The sequence below is a fragment of the Macaca nemestrina genome, chromosome 10 (genome assembly GCF_043159975.1).
Source record: "Macaca nemestrina isolate mMacNem1 chromosome 10, mMacNem.hap1, whole genome shotgun sequence".
NCBI lineage: Eukaryota > Metazoa > Chordata > Mammalia > Primates > Cercopithecidae > Macaca > Macaca nemestrina.
The window spans coordinates 70,739,522-70,760,625 of NC_092134.1; the positions used below are offsets into that span (position 1 = coordinate 70,739,522).

Below are 21,104 nucleotides of genomic sequence, written 5' to 3' on the forward strand. Positions count from 1 at the left end.
CCTGTAATCCCAGCTACATGGGAGGCTGAGGCAGGAGAATCGCTTGAACCCGGGAGGCAGAGGTTGCAGTGAGCCGAGATCACGCCATTGCACTTCAGCCTGGGCAACAAGAGCAAGCCTCTGTCTCAGAAAAAAAAAAAAAAAAAAAGAGAGAAAGAAGAAAGTACACAAGCCTTATTGATGATATCAAGAAAGTTTTAGCTGTCTGGATAGGTCAAATCAGCTACAAGATTCCCTTAAGCCAAAGCCTAATCTAGAGCAAGGCCCTAACTCTCCTCAATTCTATAAAGGCTGAGCAAGGTGAGGAAACTGCAGAAGAAAAGTCTGAAGCTAGCAGGAGCTAGTTCATGAGGTTTAAGAAAAGACGTTATCACCATAACCTACAAGTACAAGGTGAAGCAGCAAGTGCTGATGTAGAAGCTGTAGCAAGTTATCTAGATCTAGCTAAGATCACTGATGAAGGTGGCTACACTGACCAACAGATTTTCAATATAGACAAAACAGCCTTTTTATTTTTATTTTTTACAGAGACAAGGTCTGGGTCTGTCGCCAAGGCTGGAGTGCACTGGTGTGTTCATAGCTCACTGCAGTTTCCAATCACTGGGCTCCAGCGATCCTCCTATCCCAGCCTCCCATGTAGCTGAGACTACAGATATGCACCACTACACACAGCTAATTTTTAGTAGAGACAGAGGTCTCATTTTATTGCCCTGGCTGGTCTCAAACTCCTGGCCTCAGCAATCCTCCCACCTCAGCCTCCCAAAGTGCTGGGATTACAGACATCAGCTACCCTGCCCAGCCTGAAACAGCCTTCTACTTGAAGACGTCATGTAGGACTTTCATGGCTAAAGATAAAAAGTCAATGCTTGGCTTCAAGGCTTCAAAGTCCAAGTTGATTTTCTTGTCAGAGGCTAAGGTAATTGGTTCACATAAAAGTCAACTGAAGATTTCCCTTGTGTGTACTATTGTTTACTAAACCCTTTCATGACAAACCCTGTAAAATCCAAACTTCAGCTCAATGTATGAAAATTATTTCAAACATTTTGTTATTAATATTTAAGTGATGTTATTTAATCCTTCACACAGACGTAAGTTTGAAATTTAAAAGCCATATAAACAATTCACAAAGAGCTAAAAGTATATTTGCTTAGCATTCGCTCTCAACTGAATAACAATGATTTCTAAATTATATTATATTCTAAGGACAATGATACTTACCAATAAACCTATTGAAGTTAAACTAATATTGAGTTCTTGGTTATGGAGACCAAAGCTACCTGCAACATCTACAACTATTTGCAGGCAAGTACAAGGCATTGTTGGTAGAAAATCTGTCACAACCAACTGAAGACACTGGAATGCAGTTCGTATCAAGGATTCTCTGAAAGCGAAATGTATACAGATGCACTTATTTTATTTATTTATTTATTTTTGAGACAGGGTCTCACTCTGTCACTCAGGTTGGAGTCCAGGGGTGCGATCATGCCTCACTCTCAACCTCCCCGGATCACGTGATCCTCCCACCTCAGCTTCCCCAGTAGCTGGGACTACAGGTGCACACCCCATGCCTCTTTTTTTTTTTTTGGTGGAGACAGGGTCCCACTATGTTGCCTTGGCTGGTCTCAATTTCCTGGGATCAAGAGATCCTCCTGCCTTAGCCTCCCAAAGTGCTACAATTATAGGCACGAGCTACCACACCCAGTCTTACTTATGCATTTAAAAGAAATGTGTAAAAATACATATCTTACAATAATTTGAAGTACAATTTTATTTTAGAATTTAAACAAGAAACTCCTAATATCGATCATAAAGTATTTTAACATTTACATAAATGTAAAAAAGATATGCTTACTTAAACAAATTAACAAAAACAAAGAAAGGAGTTTACAGGCAATAAGAAATAAAAACAAATTAAAAAATAAAGTATTAATATCATATTACTTCTATTTGTATTTCATAGCAACTAACCAAAGAAAACTTAGACAATAAATGACAATGGGAAGTTAGTTACAGTTATTCTTCTCCTCACTGTATCCCTGATATCTTGTACAGTGCCCAGTACATGTAAATACACACAATTTACTGAAAAAGAGTTCCTCATTCTTTTATATCCATACTACATCTTATTTAAATATTCAAAGAAATATAAAAATCCACATCCAGTCTGTGAGAAAAGAGTAAATTTTGAATTTCAAATAAATATAGTAAGAAGTATTTCATTTTGGAGAAAAATCCTGGTGGTAAATAATAATAATAATAAAATGATAAGTAAAATTGCTAATACTCTGAGCGTTTAGTATGTCACATACTTTCTAAGTGTTTTATACCCATTAATTCATTATATCATTAATACAACACAACACATTACAGGTTGGGAGAAGACACTTAAGCTTGATTTAAGCTGATCTCTTTTCAATTTAATCATCTCAGTATTTTGTAGTATTTAAAGAATTTTATTACTATAAAATTAACGTTCCGTAATATTCTCAAGCATCTTGGTCATCTGTAACTTCTGAACTAGTCATCAAAACAAGACATTGTGTTACTGTAGAATTACAGAAAAAATCTATCCAATGTCTGTCTGCTGAATCCCTCCACTGCAATCTCCTGCCCCAAAAGTTAAACAATCCATATGTCCCCTCCAAATTTGCTCTTCCTTGTGTATTCCCTATTTAGTTAATGATACTACCATTCCCCACTAAACTGCCTAAGTCAGAAATCTAGAAGTCATTCCTGATTGCTATTTTCCCCTATGCCCCTCTACAGTCAATCCGTTAAGAAGCTCAAATCCATCTCTTTTTTCTAGTGAGCACTTGTAGGCATTCTCATTTCCCACCTTCCCTTCCATTCTACTGTCACAGTGATATCTATCAAATTCATGTGATTATGTCATTCCTCTATTTAAAATCCCAAAATGTCTCCCAAATGTATTCTGGATAAATTCAAATCATTGATATAAGTATATAAGATCTCCTTCATAATTTTGGCTCTGTCCTCCTCCTGCTGAAGGTTTCTTCTTTTGTGGCATAACACACTACAGTCACGTATTGCTTACTGACGAGGATATGTTCTGAGAAATGTGTCATTAGGCGATTCTGTCACTGTATGAACATCACAGAGTGTACTGACACAAACCTAGATGATACAACCTACTACACACCTGGGCTATATAGTACAGCTTATTGCTCCTGGGCTACAAACCTGTACAGCTTGCTACTGTCCTGAATACTGTAAGCAACTGTAACACAATATAAGTATTTATGTACTGAAACATATCTAAACATAGAAAAGGTACACTAAAAACAGAGTATTAAAATCTTATGGGACCTCCATCATATATGTGGTCTGTTGTTAACTGAAATGTTAGGCAGTATATAACTATACTTTCTCACTAGGATTCTGTGTCTAGGGCGGAAGCTATTTACCTGTGTAATCAGAATAACTGTCACGCATAGTATCTGAAATACACTACGTATAGAATAAATGTTTAATAAATTTAAAAGTAATGAAAAAGTTACTTTAAAGCAATTTCTGACTGCCTAATATACATAGGGAGGTCAAGCCCTAAATGCTATTTCACATCTTATCAAATAATTTATTTATTTTAAGAAAACACAACAACTCAATCTTTAGATGTGTTATAAAATTTGTTAGATTGTTTCATGTATCTTATAAGTAAGAATCTTGTATTCTTGCATGAATGTCAAATAAAGAGCAATTTTTTCCATCTTTCCAAACCAAAGGTGATCCCTAAAAATTGCCTGTAGCCACTTAGGGGTAGAGTTAAGAAAAACTATTATAGAGCTTAGCTTTAAGCAGGAAGCGCATACATGAAAAAAAATAACCATTATTTCAAGATTTTAGGATGGAGTCCTTTTCCACCTCTATCACTTTTTGATGTTAATTTTTATTTATATTTTATTTTTCATACATATTTTTTCTTAAATAATTTTAAATACTTACCCTTGATCATTTCTGATTGCTCCCATGACTCCAAGCACTAATGGCCATCCAGGCCCAAGACTGTCTCCCTGACTCTGCAGAATCTGCAACACACATTCTAACTGCTTGAGTCGAATATCTGGATGATTAATATTGGACATCTCCTTTAACGGGTTCAATAAAAGCAACTGCAGTCTCTGAAAAGGGGGCAAGAAACTAATTAGGAAGAGAAGTCCAAAAAGACAAGAAGGCTTTGCTGTTGCTTTTTAAGTTTAAATTCATCTCCATTCAGACTACTATGGGAAATAGAAATTTTTATGTTTTATTCATTTTTTTTTGAAATGGAGTCTCGTTCTGTCACCCAGGAGGCTGGAGCGCAGTGGCGCAATCTTGGCTCACTGCAACTTCAGCCTCCTTGGTTCAAGTGATCCTCCTGCGTCAGCCTCTGTCCGGAGCTGCACACCCCGGGCATAGCGAATAATAATTAAGGATTAAACGCCTGAGCTATATTCATTTCCACCCCACACCTTCTCCCTAGATTTACCTTCTTCCCTGTATTAATGCCGCCATTAAAAGATGGCGCTCTTCCTGCTTCTTCTTCACTCACTTTTCCGGCGCCTGGGAAAATTGTTACTTAATAGCGCAAGCGCAACATGACCTCCCACCGGAGAAACCGAAACTAACCTGGCCACGCCCTCGGCAATGAGATCATTTCCGCCTTAGCCCAGCCCCTTCCCTTCCAAGTGTATATAAGGCAGTGCATTACCGCCATTAAATGAGACTTGATCAGAGCACTGTCTTGTCTCCATTTCTCGTGTCTCTTGTTCCCCAAATTCCCACCCCCTCCTCCAGGGCCTACACTGACTATCCCGCGGGCCGGGATAAGCCTCCTGAGTAGCTAGGATTACAGGCATGCACCACCATGCCCAGCTAATTTTTGTATTTTTAGTAGAGACAGGGTTTCACCATGTTGGCCAGCCTGGTCTTGAACTCCTGACCTCAGGTGATCTACACACCTTGGCCTCCCAAGGTGCTGGGATTAACAGGTGTGAGCCACCATGCCCGTTTGGAATTTTTCTACTAAAATAAACATCAAATATCATTTATCTAACAGTAATTATTAAAGGCAAATCTATATTTTCAAATAAGAGAAAAAATCAACTTTCAAGAAGTTAGATTTTAGGTAAATGGGAAGTTATCTTACTTTAAAAGATACTAATTATAGACCCCATAAATAATAGAAATAAATGTCACTAAAGGAAATAGATCTCCATCTATATTTGGAGAGAGGGAATCAATTCCCAATTTCTAAAATGACCTTTCATTTACTTTATTAATGTATATCATATGTATTTAAATGTAAAATTCTCAAGTGTGATGTAGTAATAGAAGCTATAATACTTATAAAAAATGAATAAATATAGCAGGAATGAACAAAGATGACATAAAACCACAAAATTTGTTAGTTAAAAAAAGCCCTCTGTCTATCCCTTTCAGCATCTGAAAACCCTTCATTCTTAACTTTCTTCTCTCTAGGGGATTCTTTTATTTGGTTCATTCACTGAATAAACATTTCTAATCTTTCACTGTGTACTAGGTATTAAGCTGGACGTTGAGGATATCAAAATAAATGGAAAAGGGTGTTATTTTTTCAAAAGAAATTCAAATTGTTGCAGAAGAACATATGAAATAATATCTTTTCTGTCTTGTTCATCATCTTATTCCAGGAGGTATATTCAATAATTATGTGTTAGCTCAATTTCTGGAATACAATTACAATACAATAAGATGATGAGGGCAATTGGAATGGTTATTAAATGCCTCATTCTGTGCTTGCTTCGGTAGTACATATACTAAAATTGAAATGATACAGAGATTAGCACAGACCCCGTGCAAGGATGACATGCAAATTCGTGATGCACTCCATATTTTTATTTAAAAAGTTAAAAAATAGGCCGGGCGCGGTGGCTCACGCCTGTAATCCCAGCACTTTGGGAGGCCGAGGCAGGCGGATCACAAGGTCAGGAGATCGAGACCACGGTGAAACCCCGTCTCTACTAAAAATACAAAAAATTAGCCGGGCGCGGTTGTGGGCGCCTGTAGTCCCAGCTACTCGGGAGGCTGAGGCAGGAGAATGGCGTGAACCCAGGAGGCGGAGCTTGCAGTGAGCCGAGATCGCGCCACTGCACTCCAGCCTGGGCGACAGAGCGAGACTCCGTCTCAATAAATAAATAAATAAATAAATAAATACCTCATTCCTACTCAGTCCTGAAACAATAAAACTTCGGTAGACTTTTTAAAAAGTGGGTACAAATAATAAAGAGAGTCAGGACAAAGAATTCATGATAAAAGTAAACTGTGGAAGTAAAAAATAATTTAAAATTATTTTAAAATAAAAATCTATTTCATTGTGCTTGTTTCCTCTGCCACTTATTTTCTCTCTATGTAAGGGTAGGGAGAAGAAAAAAAAAAATCCAGAGACAGGTAAAGACCAAAGCAAAAGAGGCTCCAAAACAACACTTTAGCACTGCATGGAGAGGAAAACTTATGACTGTGAGACCAATTCCAGGTAATTTAATTTAGTTTAGTGTCATTCACAAGATGTTTAAAATTTTTTATGAAAACAGCCCTAAAAATCTCTTATCTTTTGTAAAAGTTTCAGGGTCCACAAATAAAATAGAATATTAAGTTAAAAACCCTACTCTTAGAATATGATCTACTTGATAAATTAAGAAAAAAATCACATGTGGAAGAGGATAATTTTATATTGAGTATTCTTTTTAAAAAGTAAGGTTTTTATTACCTGGTTTTGTGAGAGTGGAGGATCATGGTTAAATGTTAATCCTGCTTTAATAAGGGAAGTTAAAGCTTCTGCTCCCCATTCTCTCATTCGAGAGTTTGGATGCTGGCAGACCTGAAGGTATATAAAATTAAGTTTAATTTGTATACTTAAGCTATGAATCACACATCAATTTTACATTTTAAAAGTTATATCAAATGTTCAATAAGAGTTGGAAGAAAAATTACACCCAAAATGTAAGTTAGCTTACCTTCTGAATAAGGGCAAGAGCAAGCAATAGAGAGACAGAAGAAAAAAGATGAAACTAAAACAATTCACAGAAAAGAAAGGATTTCATAGCAGTAAATTATATATCAGGGTAAACAAAAGAAGCAAGCTAATACCAAGGTTCTTAATTAAGTTTACCCTCATTAATCAAATAATATGTCACAGAGTTGCCCTTTGATGAGACCATCCATTAAAGAAGTCATCTGCATATAGCCTTTAATCATTCATAAAAGTAATTCCAATAAAATGGGGGGAAAGCTCATGTACATCTGTTTTTCTTATTTATTATTATTATTTTTGAGACATGGTCTCTCACTTTGTTACCCAGCCTAGAACGCAGTGGCGCAATCACAGCTCACTGCGGCATCAACTTTCTGGGTTCAAGGAATTCTCTCCATTCAGCCTCCCAAGTAGTTAGAACCATAAGCATATACCACGAAGCCCAGATAAGTTTTTAAATTTTTTGTAGAAATGGTGTCTCCCTGTGTTGCCCAGGCCAGTCTTGAACTCCTGGGCTTAAGCAATCCTCCCACCTCAGCCTCCCAAAGTGCTGGGATTATAGGTGTGAGCTACTGCAGCCAGCCTGTTTTTCTTACTAAGAATAATATCTTTCCTAGGTTTCGAAATAACACAAAAGAACTATGGTAACCTAAACCTAAACTGTACGTAAACACATGTACTGGCAGAAGTAGCTTGTTTTTAAGCAGGAACTATTTATTAAGAATTACCTCAGTCTGAATGTAAGACAATGTAAATCCAGGTAAAATTCTCCAGGACTATCTATAGTTAGTGTTAACAAACAGGTTTTTCCCTTCGCAGAAAGCTCTCTCATAATCAAGGCTGGGCGCACTGGCTCATGCCTGTAATCCAAGCACTTTGGGAGACCAAGGCAGGTGGATCACCTGAGGTCAGGAGTTCCAAGACCAGCCTGGCTAATATGGTTAAATCCTGTCTCTACCGAAAATACAAAAATAAGCCAGGTGTGGTGGTGCGTGCCTGTAATCCCAGCTACTCGGGAGGCTGAGACAGGAGAATTGCTTGAACCTGGGAGGCAGAGGTTGCAGTGAGATCTCACCACTGCACTCCAGCCTGGGTGATGGAGTTAGACTCCATGCCAAAAAGGAAAAAAAAAAAAAAAAAGCTATCTCATGATGATAGCAAAGGCTATAAATGAGTGCTGTTTACTATTAACTGTATGCCTCAACTGCCTTGAAGTTTCAGAACTACCTGAAACTGAGGTGGATCAAGAGACTGTATAATAAAAGAAAGGGGTCTCAAGCTAACAGCTGATTTCACAGATATTTCTTACTTTAAAATGTCACCATTTTCAGCCAATAAAAGCAACCAATTCCTTCATCAAATAAATTACAAAACAACTTTAGTCCTTGATAAAACGTACAAACATAAGTATGTACACGGTCAGGAAAGGGGGAAAAAAGTTAATGCTGATTTTTCAAATGGCTATCTAGAATCATTAGTTCAGTGTGCAAATGTTTATTAAAAAATTAAATGTACTTAAGAAAGAGAATTTACCTCAAGTAGGTGGCCAGTCAGAGGTCTCCACAGAATTTCTATTCGGTGCATATTAACTAAACCAGTTTCCAACAATTTGGCAACAGCAAAAAGAGATGGTTCCTAAGGAGAAAATACATTGTATTTTGATAGTATAAAGAGAATTCTGAGCAATTAGACTATGAATAAAACTAAGAATACTCTGAAAAGCATGACTGAAATTAAAATGAGTGGTTAGTATAAAGTTAACAATAAATATAACAAAACCTCAGTTATCAAAGACAAGCCTTCCTTCCAACCTTAAGTATCCAAAATAGCTCCTAATTAGAAAATTTGGTTAGGAAAAGAATGCTTTAATAGGGAAGGGATGAAAATCCAAAAATTATACTAGATTACATAGAATGGCTAGTCTTCCGACCAGAAGGAAAGAAGGATTCTTATCAGCAGTCTTAAAATGACCAGGTTTTATGTGTGAATGTCAAGAAGTAGGGAAAAAGAGACAACAGAGATAAAAGAAAAGGAAAATGAAATCAAGAGTATAGCAGAGATCAGGGCTGTCAGTCCAGAACAGGAGAGGACACAAAGACAAAACAGTTTTCTATAGTCCCTGACATATCAATAATCAGAAAGGGAACCAGGGTACATTATACATGGCTAAATTAGAGCACTTGGTCCATGTGTCACAAGAATGGTTTCAGAAAAGATCAAAGGGCAGTTATCTCTAATCCAATATCAATGAAGGTGATAAACATGTTTAAATGCAAATTCAGCTGATGAAAGCCATGAGTATTTTTGGGTGGATGGCTGTGGTATTTCAAACAGACATTGTATTAGAAAAAAGACAAGATAACTGAATAAAAAAGCCAATTAGGAGAATAATTTTTAAAGAAAAAGATTTTTTATGAATCTATATTCTTAACATTTTTACAGTGCTGATAAAAATCTAACAGGGAAATGTGTGATAATATCTTCCTTTCTAGCAGAAGCCAGTGAACCAAGTGTACTGGGGTTTTAAGAAAATATGGTCAGGTTGACCCTTCCTGCATGTGCTAATGTGGCAGGCACCCTAAAAATTTTGGTAGTAGAAAAAATCATGATTCTAGGGAGAGTATGGTCTAGTAGTTAAGATGATGTCTATGAGGTTTTAACTGGGATCTCATCTCAACTCTACTACTTAATAGCTACGTAACCGTGGGTAACCTATGTACCTCTTCTGAATGTTTTTATTTTTTAAACCTAAAAAATGAAGATAATAATAATATAGAAAACTATCTAATATTAGAAAGTGCCTGGCATATAAGTTGCCCCACAATGTTGCCTAATATTACTTCTTTATTCCTCTTTTTCCTCTTACTTATTTTAATTAGGACATACTCAGGAATCATGTAAAAGAGTATGTATAGGTGACCAAAGCTCACACCTGAAGATTCTTATTCAAAAACCTAGAATGTGGTCCTTGCATTTGCATTTTTAAAAAAACTACATAACTGTTTCTGATGCACACCAAAATTCAGCAAAGTATTTAAGAACAGAGCTTTGGAATGAGACATACGTGGGTTCAAATCCAAGCTCTTCCAATAAGTACGTACGTACATCAGGCAAGTCACTTAAGCTATTTTTCATATTTTCATCTGTAAAAAGGTGTAAAAATCTCACAGAGTTGCTTTAAATGATAAAATAAGTTAGTGCTTGGCATATAGTAAACAGTGAACAACAGCTGCTTTAATATTTTTGTTGTTGTTATACTGTGCTTGTCAATGTAACTATGAAAGTATAATCTAAGAAAGAATTTGCAAGTTTCATTTTTTTATTATTTTATTTTATTTTATTTTTTCGAGACAGAGTTTCACTGTGTTGCCCAGGCTGTAGTGCAATGGCACAATCTTGGCTCACTGCAACCTCTACCTCCCGGGTTCAAGTGATTCTTGTGTCTCAGCCATGAGAACAGCTGGGATTATAGGTGTGCACCACCATGCCAAGCTAATTTTTGTACTTTTAGTAGAGAAGGGGTTCCCCATGTTGGCCAGGCTGGTCACAAATTCCTAGCCTCAAGTGATCCACCCACCTCAGCCTCTCAAAGTGCTGGGATTAAAGGCGTGAGCTACCACGCCTGGCCTCCAGGCTTTATCTTAAGTTACTTCCTCAACACATTGGCACAAATTCCTGAAATGAGGATCAAAAACGAGATGCTAACCACTTTAAAGGCACACCTAAAGAACACTGATATATACATGTTTAATCCCTAGAATATTTAACTCACTCGGAACAGCCAATTTAGATGATTTAGTATTTTTTCAATACTATAAATATTTTCCCACTAATTTTAATATCTGTACATTTATGATAATTTTTGTAGATGACACAACTGAATAAACTTTGTACAGCCTCCATCTAAAAATATAAGCCTTATGTTGAATACTTTTCTAAAATTTATACTTGAATATTTTTATAAAGTTTTCATTTCTGTTCCATATTTACTTCACTTTACAAAATTAAATCCTAAAATGGAGACATGTAAATCCATTTTCAAAGAAATTATCTCCATTTTACTCAGCGTATCCATTTTCTCAACAATCGTTCTTCCCAAGCCTTCCTTAAAAATCATATCTGTTCCTACCACTCTCTGAAATTGCACTATTCAAGGTTAAAAATAAACGATCAATCATCATATCTCCTATTTTTTTCTTATAGGTAATGATTTCTTACAATATTTTTCTTTTGATTTACATTAAACTGCCCTTTCCTACCTAAATCCTATCAATCTTTCAATATACATCTCCAATCACACTAGTTCATCTTGATTAATCTTAGTTCATCTTAATAAAAATATATACCAATAACATCTTATGTAACAAGAAACTAAAAATTAAGAGAATAAGTCTCATGTCATTTAATATCTATATTATTTATTGAGACTCTCATACCATCGTAACTGTCACTTAACTATGAACCAAGTAGTTTATATGCTCTTTGAAAGTAGAAACCTCATATTTCTTAATATCTCTGAGCAGAGTGCCATGTACACAGTAAGCCTACTGTGCTTGTTGAATAGATACATAAATTCTGAAAACATTACCATATTAAGCTTGCTTCGATTTCATTAAGGTACTTTATTAAAAATACTATAGTTTTGTGTTAAGAATTAATCTCAAATATGTAAAATTATTAAAGATATTAAGAAATTAATTACTTCATTATATATTATTCTTGCCTTGATTTAGAGCAAACTATAATACATATTTTCTTTCTTTTTTTTTTTTTTTTTTTTGAGACAGAGTCTTGCTCCATCACCAGGCTGGAGTGCAGTGGCACGATCTCGTCTCACGGCAACCTCCGTCTCCCGGGTTCAACTGAGCATGTCCAGCTAGTTTTTGTATTTTTAGTAGAGACAGGGTTTCACCATGTTGGCCAGACTGGTCTCAAACTACTGACCTCAAGTGATCCGCCCACCTCAGCCTCCTGCAGTGCTGGGATTACAGGCGTGAGCCACCACGCCCAGCCATAATACATATTTTCAAACACCCGCATGTTTATATAATTATCTAGCTATGTACTATAATATACGAAACTATGCTCTAATGAGACTTTCTTTATCAATCTTTAAATGAGTCACAAAAGTCAAGATGACAAGCCACAGTACACAGAATTACACTAAAGGACTAGGTGGACGGCTGGGCGCGGTGGCTCACGCCTCTAATCCCAGCACTTTGGGAGGCCAAGGCGGGCGGATCACGAGTTCAGGAGATCGAGACCATCCTGGCTAACATGGTGAAACCCCATCTCTACTGAAAATACAACAAAAAAATGAGCTGGGTGTGGTGGCGGGTGCCTGTAGTCCCAGCTACTTGTGAGGCTGAGGCAGGAGAATGGCGTGAACCCGGGAGGCGGAGCTTGCAGTGAGCCGAGTTGGCACCGCTGAGCTCCAGCCTAGGCAACAGAGGAAGACTCCCTCTCCAAAAAAAGAGGACTAGGCAGACAACACAATTTTGAATGCCACAGTTAGATGTTAAACAAATTACAGCTTTTTAATCATATTTTGGGCTATTTCCACTGATTTGTAAATAGTCAAACTATATTTATTGATTTTAAAATGTGGAAAGCATTTTGTTTTAAATAATTATTTCTAAGATATAAATAAACCCAACTGTTCCTGTGCTTTCCAAGTATAACATAAAGTGATATTTTTAGTAGTACAGAAAGAAATGTTCTTGAATGTTAATATTCAAAAGTACTGTTTTATTCATTTAATCAATGAACAAATAAAAATTTAAATTTTCAAGATAAGGAGAATCATTGCCTTTAGAAAGAAATGATTAGCTCCTTACTTTCCATCCCAATGAAGGCAAGGGAAACTGAGACAAACATCCTTTAATTTAAATCTTATATTACCCCAATCATAAATTGTAATTACAAGTATTATCACAACATTTTATATAAATTATAAAACTATTACATTATTTTATAAAAATATTTTTTACATGTTCAATATATAAGAGAAATGAACACAACCTAAAATCATATGACATATTTAGACATCCCACAAGCCAAATCATGTCCTTTTTACTCCTCCTTCAACAAATAACCGTAAGTGGTAAAAACCCAACAGAGTATGGTTAGCATACAAGCTGAGTGTTAGTCCTACTAGTGAAACACTAAGATCAAAATGGATGCACATCTTATATAACTAATGTATCATATTTAAAACAGAAAGATAGAATATCACACCTTATTATTTCCATAGGCCATATCCATTGCTTCTAGAGACAAGGAGCAAAGCGCATTTATTAAATGATGCAGTGATACGTCATCAAGATACCTTAAAAGGAAATGAAGAAATAAGACATCTTGATCTAAAATATATAACTAATAACAATGTTTTTATCAATTAAAAAAACTGACTCTTACTGTGAGCTTTCAAACAATCTTGAAAGTATATTGGAAATCACTGGTAAATCTGTCATCACTGCTGTTGTTAGAACCTGAGAAGAATAAAATTAAATGTAATATATGACACTTTGGGATGCACTAATTGGGTAAGAAAGACTAGAGCTTACTGTACTGGGTCCTTCTACAGCTCTCCCAGGTTTCAAGGCACCGCCACTACTAGGCTTTAATCCCAGAATCCATACAAGATGCTGTAAAATTTAAAAAAAATCAAAACAAAGAAGTTTACAAAAGTATAAAAATTCTAATAACTAAAATTAAAATCAGTAGTAACTTCTAGTAACCCAAACTAAAATCTGTAGTAGGTTTTTAAAACCTAAAACTAAAATAACTAATTAACATTTGCATAAAATAATTAATTATATCATAGGCGGCAGAGCTTAGGCCATTATGAGAAGCATTCCACCACTTCCTACAATATGAGTCACATCTTTTTCCCTTTCTAATTTCACTTTTTTCATACTTACTATCTATTTCTAGGCCTGTCCAAAACATCAAGAGGCGTTGCTTAGTCTAACTGTTAGCAATTACATATAAAAACAACACTAATCTCTGGCCCAGACACTATATAACATACCTGAAGAGTTGCCAAGACAAGTTGCCATGATGTTCCAAGAACAGCCCCATGGCAATGCGCCAAGTTAAGTAAAGTCCTCATACACTGGATATTTTTGGAAGTCAGCTATATTTTAAAAAGGATACATTTTCAAGAATTGTTATATATTCTTAAAAATTAAAAGCTTGTAAAGTAGCATTAATGTATTAAAAGATTTTTTTAAAGAAAAAATTAAGAAAAAGATTTGGAAGGTTTTATAAGGAACAATTCATTTGATTAAAAGTTGTATTATCATATTGGTTACAATAATGTCAATTGCATAAACTAGTTTCTTCTACTTTAAGAAAGAAGTTCTAGTAAAAGAAAGTAAATAAATGTGATGATACATTTTGGCAAACACAAAGACAGGTACAACAGATTTCCTTGTTAATAGCTAATTGATAACCAAGAAAAAAACAAGTACATTACCATTACTGTCCCTTGAGGCTGGACTGCTAAAGGCTGACCCACTGCCACAACTTGTTGGTGAGATTCACTTGATGGACTTATCATCATAACACTTTGGCCCTGAACAGAATATGCTAGAACACAAAGGAAAGGCTAAATAATTAAAATATATTTTTATATTGCATTTAAAATAATGTTATATTTAAAGTTTCATTAAACAAAGTTTAGCCATACACTTATTTAAATATCAGTAATAATTAATGTCTATATGCAAACATTTAAAAAACTCATGAGGGGCCGGGCACAGTGGCTCACACCTGTAATCCCAGTCATTTTGGGAGGCTGAGGCAGATAGATCACTTGAGGTCAGGAGTTCAAGACCAGCCTGGCCGATATAGTGAAGCCCTGACTCTTCTAAAAATACAAACATTAGCCAGGTATGTTGATGTACTTCTGTAGTCTCAGCTACTCAGGAGGCTGAGGCAGGAGAATTGCTTGAATTCATGAGGCGATGGTTGCAGTGAGCCAAGATCTGGGTCACTGCATTCCAGGGTGGGTGACAGAGCAAGACTCTGTCTCAAAAAAAACACGCACACACAGAAAAACTTCATGAGGTACAAAAACCAAGACAAGTTAAGCAAATATTAAGTAACTTTCTATATAACATAAAATTATATAACTTTGGTAGATTTCTTCATAAGCAATATAAAACTAGAACACATTAAGTATTTTAAATATGTATCCCTGGTATGCTTTTTAAGTTAGAGACCAATACATTTTCAGTTTGAAAACTGAATATTAGCCTGTAATACCAACTACTTGGGAGGCTGAGGCAAGACTGCTTTAGCCCAGTTCGAGATCAGCCTGGGCAATATAGCGAGACCCTGTCTCATTAAAAAACATATAAACAAAAAACCCTAAATACTACACTGAAATTTATATTACATATAACAAACAAGTATTTTCAAAGAATTCAACAAGAAAATAAGTTTTCGAATGTGAGTTTAACCTAAGTGGTTGCAAACATTACTGTTCTACTAGTTCCATTAAAAAAAAAAAATAACAATCACCATTTCAACAGTATCTCATACTTTACAAAGGACTTCCAGATTTATCTTATTTTACTCTCACAATTATTGTTTAAAGTCAGTATTACAAGTTGAGTATCCCTTATCCAAAATGCTTAGGATCACAACTGTTTCAGATTTCAGACTTCTTCAGATTTTTGAATATTTATATTATATATACTGATGCATTTATTTGCATAATATATTTGTAAATACTTACGTTTGCATTATATACCTATTCACATTATATATTTATTCAATGAGCATTTCCTTTGTCATGTTAGTGCTCAATAAGTTTTAGATTTTGGAGGATTTTAGATTCTAGATTTTTGGATATCCCAACCCCACCCTCCACCCCCAACCCATATTTTTAAAGAGCTCTCAGGGACATTAATTTCCCCAAGGTCACAGAGTCAGTATGTGAAAAAGCAGAGACTTAAACTCAGATGTCTATAATCTGTCTATACCATATCATCCCACTACATAGAGATAATTTTGAGTAAGCCTGTCTTACATTTGTTGGAAAGTGTAGCTGCAGTGGTGGTATTCAATACAGTAAGAGCATAATGGGGAGGCAGGGAACCTTTGCATATTGCAGTTATAAAGGCATCTCTTGAAGTTACAAGGCCCAGTCTTCCACAAAGAGCAGCCATAGTCAGTTCAGCTTTTAAAATATTCTCAGTGGCAGCTTCATCTGTGCTGAAAAGAAAGTATTTTATTTAATCTGATTAACTTATTTTTAATTACATTGTAAAGCATGATGTGGAATTAAGTTTTCAGTGAAGTTTTAAGAAAATCTATACAAAAATGTTGTCAAAATAATACCAATATACTTAAGAAGGAATTTTAATCTATTAACATAACCTGAAAAATTTGAACTAGGTAAAAGCAATGAATAATAATACATGTATTTATTACTGAAGAAAATGACCAAGAACATAAAGATTTAGCTTAAAATATCAAGCATTTTGAAATCAGTAAATTTTTAAATCCTAAAGAAAAACAACAAAGAAATTAAACATAATCATAATTGCAAAAGTAGTTGTAAGTCTTGAAATGAAAAAGGCATTCTGTAATTCTAAGACTGTATTTTCCATTAAAACATCACGACAATTCTGGTGGCTTGGGGCAGGGCAAGGACAGAATGAGGAAGGGGGATGAGAGAAAAAGAATAATGTTTCACACATATAAAAAAACTAATATTAGAAAATAATTCTAGGGACAAATGTAAGTAAACCATTTTAACGTGTTTTTCTGACTGACACAATTCAATATAAAACTTACAAAGACTTAATACCTGGCATCAAGAAGGAGTGAAAGTGCAGCAAGAAGACCACACCAACAGGCATTCACCATTTCTTCCCAAACAGCCCTACTAACTTAAAGGAAAAAAACATACAATATTTAATTTTAATTACAGATAGCACAATAGTTATTCATATGTAAAATTCTAAAATTTTCCTGGACAATATGTCAAACATTCCATTAACAACTTAATTATTAAGTACTAATATTCAGTATTTAAAAATCTACAAGAATGAAAACTCAGAAGCCATACTATAGTTTCAGACTTGAAGAAGTCTTAAAAATAAGTTGTTTTAAAATATCTGTCGTCAGATCTTTCTGTACACAAGTTAAATTATATATATATATATACATATATATATATATTTTTTCTTTTTTCTTTTTTTTTTTTTTTTGAGTTGGAGTCTTGTTCTGTTGCCCAGGCTAGAGTGCAGTGGCATGATCTCGGATCACTGCAACCTTCACCTCCTGGGTTCAAGAGATTTTGCTGCCTTAGCCTCCTGAGTAGCTGGGATTACAGGCACGTGCCACCACACCCGGCTAATTTTTGTATGTTTAGTAGAGACGGGGTTTCACCATGTTGGTCAGGCTGGTCTTGAACTTCTGACCTCGTGATCTGCCCCCTCGGCCTCCCAAAGTGCTGGGATTATAGGCGTGAACCACCACGCCCAGCCCTATATATATATATATATTTTTTTTAAGAGACAGGGTCTTGTTATGTTACTCAGACTGGACTCAAACTCCTGGGTTCAAGCAATCCTCCTGGGATTATAGGCACATGCCACTATGCCCAGCTGATATCCTTTCCTTTCCCTTCCCCTTCATCAACCCAAACTTTCTCGGCCTGTGTGACCAGTTGGAGTGAGGGCAGGGTGCAGTGTAACAAACTGGCTCAGCCAAAAGACTGATTACATACACTGAGAATCAAGCAAATAAGTAAATATACTGAGCAAAATGTGAGCAGGTTCCACACTGTTGGAGAAGGGAATTACAAATACGGAAAGTTAAAAATAAACCTTGTGGTATTGAACTGGAACTGAAGAAACTAGTGTGATGTCATGGTGATTCAATATAGAGAAATAGACATTTTAGAAATGTAAAGAGATGTATGCTTGTGTGTGTATATGGGTATGTATTTCCTATCCAAGTGGTGAAAAGCATACCTAGTATCCCTGTGTTCATTTCAATACTATTCTCCACTAAAAGGAACTAGGGCTTCCTGGAGAAATGACTGACACCTGGGTTAGACGAGAATCATCCGAGATCGGCCTGGAACATCTTGTTCTATCAAATAGTAAGGAAGTGCTCACAGAACGTCAAAAGGGCATGGGACATGTCCAAAGGACACAGGGGCCATCTTGAAAGAGGTCCCATTGGCCATGTTGGGAACAATCTAAGCATCAAACCAAATAATAATAGTCAAAGACTGTAATCTGCTGAATAAAATAGGAATCCATGAATCTATACTAATATAAGTGAATAAATTTTCAAAAATAAAAAAATGCAGAAGGGAAAGCACTCTTTTGTAGTAGCAATCTGAAAGTATTTTTCCACAAAAAGTTATTAACTGTACACTGAAGAAACCAGACTGACATTGTATTAACCAACTGACAGAAGTGAGCATCTCCAATAATGACACAAATTGATACTGTAGTATGCTTCCTAATGTAGTGACACAGTAACTACAGCAGAGCAACATTTCTGTACCAGTCTTGTCAAAAATGAATAAACTGAATTTAATTATGAAGGAACATAACACAAATTCAAACTGACTGACTTGTACTCAAAAAAGTAAGGTCATATAAAACAAGGAAAACTAAGAAGCTGTTCTAAATTGAGTCATGGCAACTAAATGCAACACATAAAAGGACATCACTAGGGCAACTGGCAAAATTTGAATGAGATGTGGAGTTAGATGGTAATATTGGATTGATGTTAAATTTCTGATGGTGATTATACTATGATATACAGGAGACTAACCTTATTTTGAAAAAATACACACTGATGCATTAAAGTGTAGTAATATGGCTTCATGTCTGCAACTTATTCTATAAATAGGTCAGAAAAAAGTATAGTCACATGTATATAATTCAAGAAAATGGTAAGGTAAATGTGGGAAAGTGGTTAACACTTGAGAAATCAGGGTGAAAGACTTATAGAAACTACAATTTTTGCAAATTCTCGGTAAATTTCAAATTTTTTCCAATAAAAATTAAAAATACAGACTCATACCAATTTCCTTATCCATTTGGTCTGATGTTGACTGTAAATCCTGCTGTTCTGACGACTGTGTTGGTGAAGAAGCTTCTTCAGTGGTGGTTTGACATTCTGTTTCAACCTCTCCTAACTCTCCTTCAATCATACTTGTGATTCCACGAACAAGGTCTAGCAAACAATGGAATGCCACAGACATGGCATAACCTTCAGGTATAGTTGGAGGCTCAACTTTGTCCAACATTTCTAAGCTGAAATTATGAAAAATATAGAATACTAATGAGAAGCCACAACAAAAAAATACATAAAACTATTTTCTACAATTTATAGACTATAGAAATTAAGATTAACAGAATAGCAAAAAATAAAGCGACATTACCAAATTTATTTCATTTAGGGAAGGGATCTCTTCATGGTATTCTAAAAACCTGATTTGAAAAATTAAGGCCTGACCACTGGCATAACTAATTATTTTAATAATTTACTTCTCGTTCTCCCGAGTTGTGCCAACATTTTCATTAAATATTAGATATTAGAAAAATTAAGACTGATATGCAAAATATGAGATACGATTATAAAACTTCTCAAACTCTGACTTGTGCTTTAAAAATAAGATGTCATAAAATCAAATCACTCCTATAAAGAGGAAGATGCTTTTCACACTGTGAGATACCCAGCTCACCTATCATTTCAAATACAAATCTGCCAACAAGGTGAGAATAAGAGCATCAGTGTGTCAAGTTCAAACTGCAGAGCAATTTTTTACCCCATAGGAGAAAGTTTTCAGAAGGAAGGACAATACATCTGTTTTAAATCATGGCAGATAGTGAACTATGGTTCTAAACCTCTTAAAATTGATATCTGGCAAAATAATCCCCAGAAGAGAGAGTAATTCAATTGATAAAGAACTAATGATTCTGGAACAATGGATATTCACATGCAGAAGAGTGATGTTGGACCCCTATCTCACACCATATACAAAATTAACTCCAAAATGAATCAATGATCTAAATGTAAGAGCTAAAATTATAAAACTCTTAGAAGAAAACATAGGTAAAAATCCTCATGACCTCAGATTAGGCAAAGGTTTGTTAGATATAACACCAAAAGCACAAGCAACAAAGGAAAAAATTGATAAATTAGATTCGTCAAAGTTAAAAACAATTGTACTTCAAAAAGCAGCAATCAAGAAAATGAAAAGACCCACAGAATGAAAGAAAACTTTTGCAAATCACATATCTGATAAGAGGCAGGCATCCAGAATATATAACTCCTAAAATTAAATAAGAAAAAGACAATCCAATTACAAAGGAGCAACGAATCTGAACAGACATTTTGCCCAATATAATATATAAATGGCCAAGAGGCACACAAACAGTCGCCAGTCATTAGGGAATACAAATCAAAGCATGGTAAGATATCATTTCATACTCACTGGGATGACTATGATAAAAAAGATTAACAAGTATTGCTGAGGATGTGGAGATATCTAAACTCTCACACACTGTTGGTAGGAATGTAAAACGGTATAGTTGCTTGGAAAAAGAACTTGGTACTTCCTCAAAAATTTAAACATAGAGTGACCATATTACCCAGCAATTCCACTACTAGTTGTATACCCAACAGAAATGAAAACACATGTCAGCCGGGCGCGGTGGCTCAAGCCTGTAATCCCAGCACTTTGGGAGGCTGAGACGGGCGGATCACGAGGTCAGGAGATCGAGACCATCCTGGCTAACACAGTGAAACCCCGTCTCTACTAAAAATACAAAAAACTAGCCGGGCGAGGTGGCGGGCGCCTGTAGTCCCAGCTACTCGGGAGGCTGAGGCAGGAGAATGGCGTAAACCCGAGAGGCAGAGCTTGCAGTGAGCTGAGATCTGGCCACTGCACTCCAGCCCCAGCGGCAGAGCGAGACTCTGTCTCAAAAAAAAAAAAAAAAAAAAAAAAAAAAAAAAAAAGAAAACACATGTCTATGCAAAACCTTGTAGACAAAAGGTCATAGCAGTATTATTCATAATAAACAAAAGTGAAAATAACCCAATATGCATC

General features: G+C 35.6%; 1 protein-coding gene and 1 non-coding gene across 6 annotated transcripts in view; one reads left to right on the forward strand and one right to left on the reverse strand.

Moving 5' to 3' along the window:
* The window catches only part of LOC105474040 (MON2 homolog, regulator of endosome-to-Golgi trafficking), a 143,717-nt gene that overhangs the window by 57,881 nt on the left and 64,732 nt on the right, over positions 1-21,104 (reverse strand). For all 5 annotated transcript variants that reach the window (XM_011728345.3, XM_071071518.1, XM_011728347.3 and 2 more), the window contains 12 exons: positions 19,073-19,305; positions 16,833-16,914; positions 16,050-16,234; positions 14,490-14,602; positions 14,043-14,147; positions 13,576-13,656; positions 13,427-13,500; positions 13,247-13,337; positions 8,543-8,644; positions 6,746-6,856; positions 3,964-4,139; positions 1,219-1,381 (listed from right to left, as the gene is read on the reverse strand). In XM_011728345.3, the coding sequence (XP_011726647.1) occupies positions 1,219-1,381; positions 3,964-4,139; positions 6,746-6,856; positions 8,543-8,644; positions 13,247-13,337; positions 13,427-13,500; positions 13,576-13,656; positions 14,043-14,147; positions 14,490-14,602; positions 16,050-16,234; positions 16,833-16,914; positions 19,073-19,305 (1,516 nt within the window). The remainder of the gene's footprint in view (positions 1-1,218; positions 1,382-3,963; positions 4,140-6,745; positions 6,857-8,542; positions 8,645-13,246; positions 13,338-13,426; positions 13,501-13,575; positions 13,657-14,042; positions 14,148-14,489; positions 14,603-16,049; positions 16,235-16,832; positions 16,915-19,072; positions 19,306-21,104) is intronic.
* Positions 5,772-5,875, forward strand: LOC112425285 (U6 spliceosomal RNA). The gene has a single exon (XR_003016355.1). It is a non-coding gene; the product is annotated as a U6 spliceosomal RNA (small nuclear RNA).